The sequence below is a fragment of the Camelina sativa genome, chromosome 4 (assembly GCF_030686135.1).
Source record: "Camelina sativa cultivar CO46 ecotype springtype chromosome 4, ASM3068613v1".
Lineage (NCBI taxonomy): Eukaryota > Viridiplantae > Streptophyta > Magnoliopsida > Brassicales > Brassicaceae > Camelina > Camelina sativa.
Genome location: NC_141883.1, coordinates 29,658,069 through 29,671,073, shown reverse-complemented (window position 1 = coordinate 29,671,073; position 13,005 = coordinate 29,658,069). Strand labels below are relative to the sequence as shown.

Genomic DNA, 13,005 nt, shown 5'->3' with positions numbered 1-13,005 from the left:
CCTAAATCATGGACAAGAGAATACATTATCACTTCAAAGGTAAAGAAGTTGCGGGTAACTCCTCCCCTCCCCACCGCAGACGCATCCGAGCCCCGAAACTAGATACATCCGCCCTTATTGAAGAAAACTCTCTCACTCTAATGGGAAGATTAACAAACCCGCAAGCCCAGAGAATTTGGTCTTTGTTCCCTTTCTTAGTCAGCAGATGGAATCTAAAAGGCAAAGCTATTGGTGCAGATCTAGGTCGGGGATGCTTTCAGTTCCGGTTTGACCTAGAGGAGGATATGCAGAAAGTCCTTGATAATAGACCATATCACTATAGCCAATGGATGGTTATCCTACAAAAGTGGGAGCCCACTATCTCTGCTTCTTTTCCATCCAAGATCCCTTTCTGGGTTGAACTACAGGGCCTCCCAAAACATTACTGGCAACCATAGATGCTAGAGGTCATTGGCCAAGAACTTGGTGTAATAGAAAAAATGGAGATCTCCTCTGATTCCGCTAAACTCCGCGTACTAATAGATGGCCTCGAGCCTATTGTTAAAGAAACCATGGTGGACTTTCCCAATGGTAGCGAAGCTCTGGTTATACTGGATTACAAGAACCTGAAGAACCACTGTTCATACTGTTTTAAACTCACACATGAAGTGAAAGACTGTCTGTCTCTTATCCCGGACAAAGATACCCGTAAAACCAGTGTCTTGGCTGCGCCCTCTGTCTCTCAAACGGTCAAGAGAAACTACTATACACCAGAGGACAACTTTAGAGCTCCAACAACCGCCTCTGGTCAATCAGCTTCCAGACATTACATACCTACTGGGCAAGAATACCACAACAGTCGATCTATCTCTGGGGCGCAGAACAATAACTATCTGCCTCGCCACCCTAATCAAAACCAGCACCACCTAAAACGAAGGAGAGTGGTGGAGAGAGAAAGAATCCATCCTTATTCAAGACAGTCCTCAAGTAGGCGGTCAGAACAAGCAAGCCCTCCCCCAAGAGGACACTGGAGAGATAAGATCTCCACCAGGAAATGGAGAGAGAAAATCATCCCGGGAGGTGGAGAAACGTTAGAACGATCTGACTCCTCTAGACCGAGACGACCACCTCTAGAAAGAGAGTTTGATGCCCCAGACCCGGTTACTCATCCCCCTCCACCACCGGTGGGAAGCCTTCCACTCCCACTAGCACAACCTACCTATAATGTGATACCTGAAAGTATACCTTCCAAAGATCAAGTTATGAATGAGTTGAGGGAAGTCAGTATACAATACCTCACAGTTCCAGACCCCACTGAGAGTGCAGCCATAAAAAAGAGTTATTCAAGGAGAAGCTAAGAACCTGATGTCGGACACTACTGACAGACTTATTCAAGCTGCTAGAGAGAACACCATCCAGCCCCCGATTGCCTTCTCACAAGAGATACCCCCGGATGACCCCCACAGAGAGAATACCTCTTTGATCCGTGAACAAACTTTAGAACACACTGAAACTTCTACCCAAAACACAAAAAGGGGCAGAGGTAGACCACCTGTTGCAAAACCTACTGGGAAAAGAGGCCTACGTTTAGTAGGAGCAAAGAGCCAAAAGCGAAATTTGGCAAATGGGTCCCCAAAGAAACCCCTAAATCAAAGAAAGAGCAACCCAAAAGTAAACCTATCCAGCTCAAGTCGCAGAAGCACTGGTAAGGAGTCGATCTCAGCTCAGAATGCCAGAAGCAGTGGAGATCCCCCTACGCAAACCATCATACCGGCGTCTGTAAAGAAGAAGGTGGATTTTCCCAATCCACCAAATCCTCTTCCTTAAAGATACTGAGCTGGAACTGTTGTGGGTTGGGGAATCCCACAACAAGCCAACGCTTACGTGAGATGCACTCCAATATCTCACCTGACATTCTATTCCTCATGGAGACTAAGAACAGTGATGAGAAGGTCCGGTCGTCCCTTCAGTGGATGAACTATCCTCATCACGTTTTTGTCCCTCCTCACAGTCCGGGGGGTGGAGGCCTTGCCCTCCTGTGGAAACAACATGTTGAGATTAACATCATCAATGCCTGCAAAGATTATACTGACACTTGTGTCACATCAGAAGGAAAGTCCTTTTTCTAAACATTTATCTATGGTGAACCAAATAGATCAAAAAGAAAAGCTTGTTGGGATGCACTCACTACCTTTGGCATTACTAGAGAATCCCCTTGGTTCCTGACAGGAGACTTCAATGACATAATAGACACCTCGGAGAAACAAGGAGACCCTGAGAGACACGAAGGTACCTTTGTTGACATTCGCTCCTTTATGGCGGAGTGCGATCTCTTTGACCTCCGACACTCTGGCAACTTTCTCTCTTGGAGAGGTAAACGACATGATCACATATTTCATTGCCGTCTGGACAGAGCTATGTCCAACAGTTCCTGGGCTGAAGCGTATCCATCTAGTAGGAGTGACTATTTGCGCTTTGAAGGGTCAGATCATAGACCCCTGCTTACCTATCTGGACCTGACAAAAAAGAAGAAGAAAGGGCTGTTCAAGTATGATCGACGACTAAAGGAGAATTCGGAAGTTAAAGAGATCATATATACTGCTTGGGAGTCTGATGAACAAGAGGAAGTTCTCTGTAAACTTGCTCGATGCAGACAAGCTATCATTACCTGGTCGCGAGTAAAATACCAACAAAGCCAGAAGGAGATCGAACTTCAACGTAGTAAGCTGGCAGAAGCTATGTCTAACCAAAATCCAGACTCTAGCTTGATCTCTACCATCAATTGTAATCTCTTGAGGGCGTATCAGGCTGAGGAAGAATACTGGAAACAAAGGAGTAGACAAATATGGCTGACTCTTGGTGATAAGAATACTGGGTACTTCCATGCTATAACTCGAGGTAGACAAGCAGTAAACAAATTCTCTGTCATCGAAGATGATAATGGTGTTCCCTCATACAAAGAAGATGAGATCCTTAAAGTCATTACTGATTACTTCCAAAAACTATTTACCTCTGAAGAAGGAGATAGAACATCCACTGTATGGGAAGCCATTGATCCTTGCGTGAGCCCTGAAATGAACCTGTCCCTCATTACTATCCCGACACCAGAAGAAATCAAAGCAGTCTGGTTCGATATCCACCCTGATAAAGCCCCGGGACCAGACAGCTTCTCTACCAGTTTCTTCCAATCTAATTGGAGTACAATAGGGACAAACATCGTGCTTGAGATTCAAAGTTTTTTCCTGAACAACACTTCACCAACAAAAGTTAATGAAACCCATATTAGGCTCATACCAAAAATATTGAGTCCACAGAAGATGGCGGACTACCGTCCTGCACAGTCTTCTACAAGATCATATCCAAGCTAATGGCAAAAAGACTGCAACCTATCCTGCAAGTCATCATATCAGAGAACTAATCAGCCTTTGTTCCTAAAAGAGCTATAACTGACAATGTATTGATAACACATGAAAATCTTCACTACCTTAAGACCTCTGGAGCCACAGTTCGAGGGTTCATGGCTGTGAAGACAGACATGAGTAAAGCCTATGACTGCATTGAATGGGAATTTATCAGTCTGGTTATGAAAAGAATGGGTTTTCATCAAATATGGATAGACTGGATTATGCTATGCATCTCAACAGTATCTTACTCTTACCTTCTCAATGGTTCAGCGCAAGGGAGAGTTCAACCACAAAGAGGAATCCGCCAAGGAGAACCCCTCTCGCCCTATGTGTTCATTCTATGCAGCGAGATCCTCTCCGGACTTTGCAACAAAGCTCAGCAGAACCGTGTACTACCGGGGATCAGAGTGTCGATACACAGCCCCATAGTGAACCATCTATTATTTGCAGACGACACTATGTTTTCTGTCGCTCTGACAGACAATCCTGCATAGAGCTAAAAAGGATCCTGCTCAAATATGAAAAAGCCTCGGGTCAAATGATAAACAAAAACAAATCTGCAGTCACTTTCTCAGCAAAGACGAGTGACTATATACGGAATGACGCTTTACAGATCCTAGGTGTGAAACAAGCTGGTGGACTTGGAAAATACCTTGGATTACCGGAGCTGTTTGGTCGGAAGAAGCGTGATATGTTCAATACCATTATTGATAGGATAAGGCAACGCTCAAAAAGCTGGTCTATTAGATCTCTTTCCCCTGCTGGGAAGAATACCATGCTGAAGTCAGTACTTGCCTCCATGCCTACATATGCAATGTCAAGCTTCAAATTACATGGCTCCCTCTGCAAAAGAATCCAATCGGCCCTCACGAGATTCTGGTGGGATGACCCTAAGGGAAACAAAAAGATGTGTTGGTTAGCTTAGGAATAAAATGACAAATACCAAGAAAAATGGAGGACTAGGCTTTCGTGATATACCTGACTTTAATGATGCGCTTCTGGCCAAAGTCAGCTGGCGAATCCTATCCAATCCAACATGTCTACTGGCGAGAGCATTGCTTGGAAAATATTGCAAATACACCCCTTTCTTGGAATGTATAGCTTCTCCCTCTGCTTCACATGGGTGGAGAGGAATATGCATTGGAAAAGACCTCTTAAGACGACACCTGGAGTAGCAGTAGGCTCTGGAACGACGACCCGCGTTTGGTACGATCCCTGGCTATCACTCGTTTCCCCAACCACACCAATTGGACCTCCCACTGAGCAAACACAAAATATGTTGGTGTCAGACCTTATTTGCCCGGAAACTAAGACCTGGATAGTGGACAAGGTGAGGCAGATTTTACCTATGAATGAAAAGGATGTCATGTACAACTGGCTACTTACAAAGTCGGGTGAGTATACAGCAAAATCAGGCTATCAGGCTGCCTCTATGGAGTCTTCCAAAAAGATAAGCCATACTGAAGGACTGGAAGACTTTAACTGGGAAAAAGAAGTATGGAACTTGGCGTGCCTTCCCAAGATCAAATTCTTTCTATGGAAGCTGTTGAAAAATGCACTGCCAACGGGAGCCAATATGCGCAGTCGTGGAATCAACTTGACGGCTGTTTGCCCTTTCTGTGGACAAGATGAAACCCAACTCCACCTATTCTTTCACTGCAACTTTGCAAAACAGATGTGGAGTCAAGCACCGGTAAAACATCTTTTGAATATACCAGGTATATCAAACCTACGTTTAGGGATTGAGGGATCTAGAAAACTTATTTGTTTGCCTCCAACGGGGCTAAATGATGGGGCCTTTGGAGCGTGGATTCTCTGGACTATTTGGACCAGCAGGAATAAGCTCATCTTTGAGAAAAAAGCTATCAGTCCGTCAGAAGCTTTAACCCAAGCTATCAGCCAGACACGTGAATGGATCCTTAACCAAACCCCAAAAAACTTGACGTTGCACACCCCAATCCCTCAGGAAGGAGGGGAAGTGGATTCCAATACGTTTCGATGTTTCACAGACGCGGCTTGGCGAGAAGACTCCCAGAGTGCCAGCTTTGGCTGGATCTTTAGTGGAAACCCCCTGATACCAGAGAGACACAGGAAGGCTAACTCTCATCATATACGATCCCCTCTGATGGCGGAAGCAATTGCCATGCTCCTTGCGATCCAACAAGCTTCCGATCTGGACTACCAGAAACTTTTAGTCGCCTCTGATTCACAGCAGTTGATCAACGCGATAAATTCGGATCTTCCTCTGAAGGAAATCCATGGGATTCTCCACGATATCCTTATAGTAGCCTCGAATTTTGAGGAAATCTCCTTCACTTTTGTTCCTCGAGAGAAGAATCGACGAGCGGATGAGATTGCAAAAAACTTTTTATCTTCCCTTCTATCTCTTTCAATTGCTTTGCCTAATGTATCTGTAATTTCCTCTCCAAACCGGTTGACTGTAACCGAACCGGATAGACCAGATTTAGTTTAATTAATGGAAACTGGTTTGACAAAAAAAAATGTATTATACTAATAAAATTAGTCATCATTAATAGAGCTTTCATACTACAACCAGGATCTGAAACGACGTCGATTTTTTAACTGTAGAACAAAATTGGAACCGTGACATTATTACTACAGATGAAATATATTTACTTCGTGCTAGAATTTCTTTGTAATAAAAACGTTAGCTACCAAAATAATTCATATATTAAAAAAAAAGGAATTAAAATCGAAATAAATGTTAATTAATAAATGAGAATCAAACATTTGAGATACAGTGGTTAGATTTTAGGCAATCTGCGTTAACTCTGGGCCCAGATCTTATCCAATGACGGCCCACCTTATGTCCACAGTGTTTTCCAAATTTTATTGAATCATAAATTTTGTGCGCAGCTTCTCTTTTACTCGTCTTTGTCCCACAAGAGGGACCGGAGATGATTGATAGAAAAGATTTGCCATTTAAAGGTTTGTTTGGAAACATATGAATGATAATTTCTTCATGGAACATCAACAACATTGGATTATTGATCAGACTAGACTACACAACAGTGAAATTGCAAAAGAAACTTATCTAGAAGAAAATGTCTTGCTCTCGAAATTGGGCCCTTTACAAATAAAAGAAATAAATTATGAGCCCATCTGCCCATGCAGTTTATATTTGCTCTCTCGTATGATTTTCAATACTGCGTACGTGCTGGAGCTTGGAATTTTGTTTTGAGTATTTTTTTTGGTCAAAGGAACTTTTTAATGTTAGCGTTATGTGTTTCGTGGAATGCTAATCCAAGGTGACCAAAGGAAATGAGTATATTGGATTTCACGTCGAGTCTAGACTTAAAACCAAATATGTAGGTTCTTCTCAACTTAACAATAACCTGATATATTGATTTTTCAACCTTACCGTGTTATTTATTACTTCCTCCGTTTCAAAATATAAAATGTTTTAGAAAAGTTTTTTGTTTCATGTTTTCAAGTTTCTATGTAATTTTTAGATTAATTTAGTATTTTATATTATGAGTATTGTTTCTGATTGGTTCAATTTGTTAAAAGTAAAAAATTCTTAATATGCGTGCTTTAATATGCGTGCTTTAGTTAAAACATCATATATTTTGAAATGGAGAGAGTATTATTGTATGTGATTGAATTGTAGGTATTAATCCATCTAAATTACACATCTACTCGATGATGATGATAACATAATAGTGTCGTACATACAGTATATAATAAAACATGGGCATCACATGGTTCACGAATTATCTTATTCTTTCCATCAATATAAAAGATAAAAGATTCCCCGCTTTTAATCATTCTGCTTTTAGCAATGTAGTTTCCAGAGTTTTAAAAAGGTTTTTAAGTTATTGTTTTGTAAAGCTAATAACATTATTATTTCAAAAGGATCTATTGCATAAACCCCCTCTTTTGTGCTTTACTGGCCTTAAGTAAAGTATGCTTTAACCACGAGATGGTGGACTAGTAGTTCTAGCCGTGATGGAAGAGTCGTCATGTTGGTTTAGGCCAAGGATCGATTCTCCCCAAGCGCAGAAATACTAAACTTTATTTCTTTGGCTACATGGGTATGAGCCCATTGCTTACGGCCCATTTGCATACCTGGGGAAGACCGTACCCGTGAGATACTCTGGGGATTTATTGTCTGAGTTAAAATAAAAAAAAAGTAAGGTTCGCTTTAAAAAGTCCAAAATATTTTGGTGCAAAAGAAATCAAGGGGACAATTCTTGTCCGGTTTCACTTCTTGTCTTGGTGACTTCGGAAGAAGATTCCTTATCTCATTTTGTCTATAGTCTAAAATAATAGAAAAGATGGTGCTGAGAGGTTGGCCACTAGACACTTCTTAATATTTAGGTTAGAAAACCAAGTTGTTTTTAAAATTCTTATTAGGTCAATTAGTTAATATGTCGACAAGTTTAGTTGGCTTGTTGAATAGTGACTGGCCGCTGATCAGCGACCATTATATTATCATGCTCGATCCTGTGTTCTAAATTGACTTTCACTGAAAATAATGTCTAAATGATGCTCTATTCATTCATCATTTGGGAGAAAAGTTGAGAGAAATCCTAATCAGATATGGTTTATGTGCACGCACCTACCTACATACAATTGGAACCAAATCTTTAACAAGAATCATTTTAACTAAATTATAAAGATAATTCGACTTTCTCATTCCGAATAGATCATATATATAAACTAGAGCTATCAGATTTAGCTTCCTTATTTCACATCATACGCCGAACCTAAAATTGGAATAGAAATCTTTTCACACTACTCTACTACGTATAGTTTAAACCTATAAAGCTCTCTGATTTTTTTGTTAATGCAGCACAAGTCCCACTCTCAACCCATGCTTTGTATTATAATATGTGTATAATATTTTTTTTTTGTATAACTTGATGATATATACCAGTACAATAAAATTTCCATGTATCTCTACATTAATTTAACTGTAACTTATTTTAACTAATGGTTTTTGCACATGTATTTAGAAAGAAAAAAAACATGGAAATTAATGTAGAGATACATAAAGTAATTTAACAAAAGAAAAACAAAATAATCTTATAAAATGTTTGATTTATTTTGAAGGTTAAATAAAATATTTTAAATAATGTTTTGGATACAAATATGCACTGTGCTTCATAATCAGAGAAAAAACAAAACAAAAAGTTAATTTAAAAGGTAATATAACACGCATGGTTTACAGACAACTAAACCCACTAACTAAATGAAGTTTAATTAAAAATACTTAAAAAAGTTGGCTAATAACCTAATCCGTGGAATCTCATGCGTACTTGAGACCAATTGTACGAAAGGGTGATGTTTCTTGTAACTCCCAGCCGCAAAATGAACGCGTGCGAGAGGACACGCGCCACGTGCAGAGCCCAGAATCTTTCTGAGTCTTTTTGGACCATAAACTCCGAAACACATAAGACAGTGACAGATCCAAACTACCAAAAAGTTAAAACCAATCCCTTCAATTATTAACTTTTACTGTTTCTGTCTTAATTTTGTTATTTTATTTTATTTTTCCATCACACACTTTTAAGGAAATTAAATGTTATCCTTCCTTGGTTGGTATCCTTATATTTTAGTACTAATTATTTATAGATCGCTCTTTAAATTTAGAGAAAGATTCGGGATTTATAGTTTTCGTCTTATCGAGGACACAACACAATCGTTCCTTGTTTTTTAATACTACTACTAGTATAAGATTGAGATTTCTTCATTCTGTCATATATAAGGTTCTCTCTGCCTTGGGTTTTCTAATCATATGTACTTTTAAAAATTTATTCAAATGATGTCGGCTCAACTATTGGCGCATTCTTATGCGATCGATTCATATTTATTGACTTCTTTTTTTTCTTAATAAAAATACAAATCCACACACACACACGCACGATCCATTATTGTTTGTTACCTTCTACACTAAAGAATAATAATTGCAAATTGGTCACTAATATAAGGCAAACATTTCGCATGGACACACAGAACTGGCAAATTTGGACGCCATGAACTGAACCGTGTAATGACAATGACAGTTCATATGCTCTCTCTCTCACAAGTATATTTACTATTTTATTTTGATTTTTCAAACTTTTCTGTTTCTTATTCTTACTTGTATATCTTTTTTTTTTATAAACAAAGAATCATCAATTTATTCCGTTTCCATAACCCCATTAACACATTATTCGAGAGAAATGGAATCAGCCAATCACTCTCATTTCCTCCTTATATATCATTCTATCTACAAATATTCACTATAGTTACTTTGTTCTTTTCCTCACCTAAAACTAAAAGATCCACCTCGATCCTCTCTCCTCCGCCGCCGTCTCACCATCTCCCACCGCCTCTAAAATGAGAGAAGATAATCCAAACTGGTTCCTTAGATGGGAAGAGGAGCTTCCTTCACCGGAAGAACTCATCCCTATCTCTCAAACCTTGATCACTCCTCATCTAGCTCTCGCTTTCCAAATCGGAAGCCCTAACCATCATCTCGGGTCGAAGAGAACCACAGCTACTTATCACCACCACCAGAAGCTCCAACCATCCACTACTCCAACAACTCCAACTCCTCAACCGATGATGATGAATTCTGATTTCGGCGGTGGCGATTCCACGGATCTTGGTTCAGGATCGATCGGAGGAGAGCCAGCAAGAACGTTGAAACGGCCGCGTTTAGTGTGGACGCCTCAGCTACACAAACGTTTCGTCGACGCTGTTGGACATTTAGGGATCAAGAACGCAGTTCCGAAGACGATAATGCAGCTAATGAGCGTTGAAGGGTTGACTAGAGAGAACGTCGCGAGCCATCTTCAGAAATATCGTCTTTACCTTAGGAGAATGCAAGGCAACGGTAACGGTATCTCCGGTGGACACGTCATTGTCTCCGACTCAGCAACTGATCGTTTGTTCGCGAGCTCGCCGGTTCCAGCTCATTTCTTGAACCATCATGAGTACTTAATGCCTCCATTAGAGCATCCGTATATAGGGAAGCATATGATCACGCAGCAAAACCAAGTGGTTCGTAATCTGAGGTATGAAGATTCCGAACATGGTAATGGAGATGGTGGTAGGAAGATTCTTAAGCTCTTCCCTGCGGGAAATTAATGAAATATATTTGAATTCTTAACTTCATTTTTATGGAAGTAACAATGTTAAGGTATGTGTAATTTGCATTTTTCCTCAAACTTAATAAATGTATTGTTAGTGTATATCTTTTTTATTCTACACGAACGGTTTAACTTTTGTACGATGTTATCATTTGTATTCTTCACTACAAGCCGAGTTAAATTATCATCCGTTGCAATGACGTGATAAAGTTACGTCGAAAACCAAACGCTGGAGCGTAACACAGTAAAAAAAAAGAAAAGACAAGGCAATGACACTAATCAAAAGGTTTTGTTTGTTCTATATTCGACATACAAAACAAACTGTTTCAAAGTTTGGATTACACAAATCGTTAAGCCTCGACGAAAAAATCAATTACCGGTTCTGCATGTAATCGAAGCTAAGGGGTTGCGGATGCGGATAGAACTGCCCCTGCAGAAACAACATTCGTTTTTAAACACTTATCAATCACTAATTTAAGTATCTACTCAGATGTGAACTTGATAAAGGAGTGACAAAAAGAGGCTAAAACTTGTTTACCTGAAAAGGTGCGTTTCTGAAGTGTTCATAAGAATGAGTATACATCACCGCTGCTGCATTTGGCCATTGCATGTACATAGCAGCATTCATCGAAGGTTGGTTTAACCCCGTGGTCCCATAGGGGCTCATGACAGAGTGTTGGCCCAAGCTGAGAGACGTAGGAGCACTTGGGTTTTGACTATACCCGCTAAATCCCATATCATAGCACGGCGCCCCTATTTTCTGAATGTTGAAGTGTGGCAAGCAGAAATTTTGGTCGACTGGGAGGTTCCTAATGTATCTGTAAGCAAACGCACAAGGGTTTCAGTATACAAAAGAAAGCTTTAACGTTCTTTGTTATTCACTAGCAATTATCATGGGTAATGGATGCTTTACGTACCTTTGATAGCTGCGGTCATAGTCCGGGTCATACCTGTCTTTCTCTCTGTCTCTGAGAACTGCAATACGAGATGCATGAATGCTCTCCCTAGGGAAATGGTTTTTCTCAGCCTCGATACTACCACTCTTCAACACTTGCTTCTCATCATCTCTGATAGGACTACAATTCACCCTCCCAGGATTAGTTTCAGATGGATAATCATTACAATCAAGGTTTGCAAGACCGTTAAATATACGTGCTCGTGCCCTGTCATAGTCTTCTTTCCTCTCTTCAACACTTCTCGGAGGACCACCTTGCTTTCCCAGATCACCACCTTCCATTCCAGACCCTCCTTTAGAAGGTCGGGGCTTTATAGCAACTTTCATGTGCTCAAACTTGCCAGTTTCTGATTGTTTAGCCGGGATTTCAGATAGTCGAACAGCAGGAAACCTGCTCTCGGTTGATTTAGTAACGAGAATCCTGCTCACGTTACCATCTGCACCACCATCTCGAACTGATGTAACTAGTCCATAGTGGTTGGCAACGCGATGAGCTGCAAGACGGAGGTATGATGTCGGGAAATGCTGGAACTCGAATTGCTGCTCATCAGGGTTCTGCAAGAACTTCTGAACATCAAGTTCCATCCTCAAAACTGACATTACAAGAACAAACTTGGATTAGAAAAGAGTAGCAAAATCAAGGAGAAATAACTCTTTAACTCTAAACAAATCTCAGAACATAGGATTATAAACATTACTATTGCAAAATCACTTCCCTAGTTATGGGGGTTAGTCATGTATCCCTATGCAAAAGTAAGCTTTCAACTTCAAAAACACAAGCCAAGATCTGAATTTGCAAAATTTTCCTAGAAATCAACCCTGAGGCAATAAACAATCCTAATACCAATTCGTTCTCCCCAAAAATCCTTAACTACGATTCTAAGCTCAATTAAGATATAAGCACAGGTCAAGATTGTAACTTGAGGAAACTAGGGCATCGTAACAGGAATCGAAGACGAAACAACCAAAAGGGGCAAAAAAAAAAAAATCAGAGGAGGAAGCTTACTGGTGAGACGATGTCGAGGATTCTGAAGAGCTTCAACCAAAAAAGGATCCACCGTGAATCCCTTGTCGGCCAAAAGGGCACAACCTGTTTCAGAGGTCAAGGCTGTGTCCATGAGAGATGGATTAGACAGACGATGATAAGTCCTTGCTTCCTCTAAAAAGGTTGATTCTTTCTCTCTCTCTCTCTCTCTCGCAGCAAAAGAGAAGAAGAAGAAGTCAATCAAGAGGAGGAAGAGGATGATTGAAATGGAAGCATTGAGGACGACGAGAGAGAGAAGAACAAAAGATGCAAAAAAAAAGCTTATCTCTCTCCCTCAAATCGAACGAGAGGGAAGATAACTCTTATTTTATTCTTAAGAAGATTTTATATAATTTTTGTTTTGTGTACCCCAAAACAAAATCCTTTAATGGGCCTAGTGGGCCTACCATTGTTATATATATTCTGGATGGGGTTTAGATTGCATTGTAACGGACCCGAACTAATCCGAGATGTCTCCCTTCTCTTTCGGTTTAGTTTTGGTTCGATTTGGTTTAGTGTAGTTTACCTTTTTAGTGAAGAGAA

General features: G+C 40.3%; 3 protein-coding genes and 1 pseudogene across 4 annotated transcripts; 3 read left to right on the top strand and 1 right to left on the bottom strand.

The window, feature by feature from the left end:
* The first annotated feature begins 8 nt into the window (after positions 1 to 8).
* Positions 9 to 437, top strand: LOC147946326 (uncharacterized). Its single transcript, XM_087509583.1, has one exon. It carries the CDS (start codon positions 9 to 11, stop codon positions 435 to 437), a length of 429 nt encoding a protein of 142 aa, XP_087365709.1.
* A 3,151-nt stretch (positions 438 to 3,588) lies between these two features.
* Positions 3,589 to 5,856, top strand: LOC104704743 (uncharacterized). Its single transcript, XM_087509582.1, has 2 exons — positions 3,589 to 4,298; positions 4,392 to 5,856. Exons 1-2 carry the CDS (start codon positions 3,589 to 3,591, stop codon positions 5,854 to 5,856), a joined length of 2,175 nt encoding a protein of 724 aa, XP_087365708.1.
* A 3,664-nt stretch (positions 5,857 to 9,520) lies between these two features.
* On the top strand, positions 9,521 to 10,585 carry LOC104782585 (transcription factor MYBC1 pseudogene; annotated as a pseudogene). The gene has a single exon (XR_015597289.1). The product of XR_015597289.1 is annotated as a transcription factor MYBC1 pseudogene (transcript).
* A 148-nt stretch (positions 10,586 to 10,733) lies between these two features.
* LOC104782584 (uncharacterized) lies at positions 10,734 to 12,813 on the bottom strand. The gene is made up of 4 exons (XM_010507556.2): positions 12,445 to 12,813; positions 11,401 to 12,031; positions 11,022 to 11,301; positions 10,734 to 10,913 (listed from the first exon to the last, which is right to left on the bottom strand). The coding sequence occupies exons 1-4, from the start codon at positions 12,554 to 12,556 to the stop codon at positions 10,857 to 10,859; spliced, it is 1,080 nt and encodes a 359-aa protein (XP_010505858.1). The 5' UTR covers positions 12,557 to 12,813; the 3' UTR covers positions 10,734 to 10,856.
* Between the last annotated feature and the right edge of the window lie 192 nt (positions 12,814 to 13,005).

Excerpts from the sequence above, each read along its gene's own strand:
- LOC147946326 (XM_087509583.1), top strand. The coding sequence starts at position 9 with ATGGACAAGAGAATACATTATCACTTCAAAGGTAAAGAAGTTGCGGGT.
- LOC104704743 (XM_087509582.1), top strand. The coding sequence starts at position 3,589 with ATGGATAGACTGGATTATGCTATGCATCTCAACAGTATCTTACTCTTA. Across the intron at positions 4,299-4,391 it reads GGAAACAAAAAGATGTGTTG|TCAGCTGGCGAATCCTATCC; the intron begins GTTAGCTTAGGA and ends TTCTGGCCAAAG.
- LOC104782584 (XM_010507556.2), bottom strand. The coding sequence starts at position 12,556 with ATGGACACAGCCTTGACCTCTGAAACAGGTTGTGCCCTTTTGGCCGAC. Across the intron at positions 12,032-12,444 it reads TCCTCGACATCGTCTCACCA|TTTTGAGGATGGAACTTGAT; the intron begins GTAAGCTTCCTC and ends TTGTAATGTCAG. Across the intron at positions 11,302-11,400 it reads TATGACCGCAGCTATCAAAG|ATACATTAGGAACCTCCCAG; the intron begins GTACGTAAAGCA and ends GTTTGCTTACAG.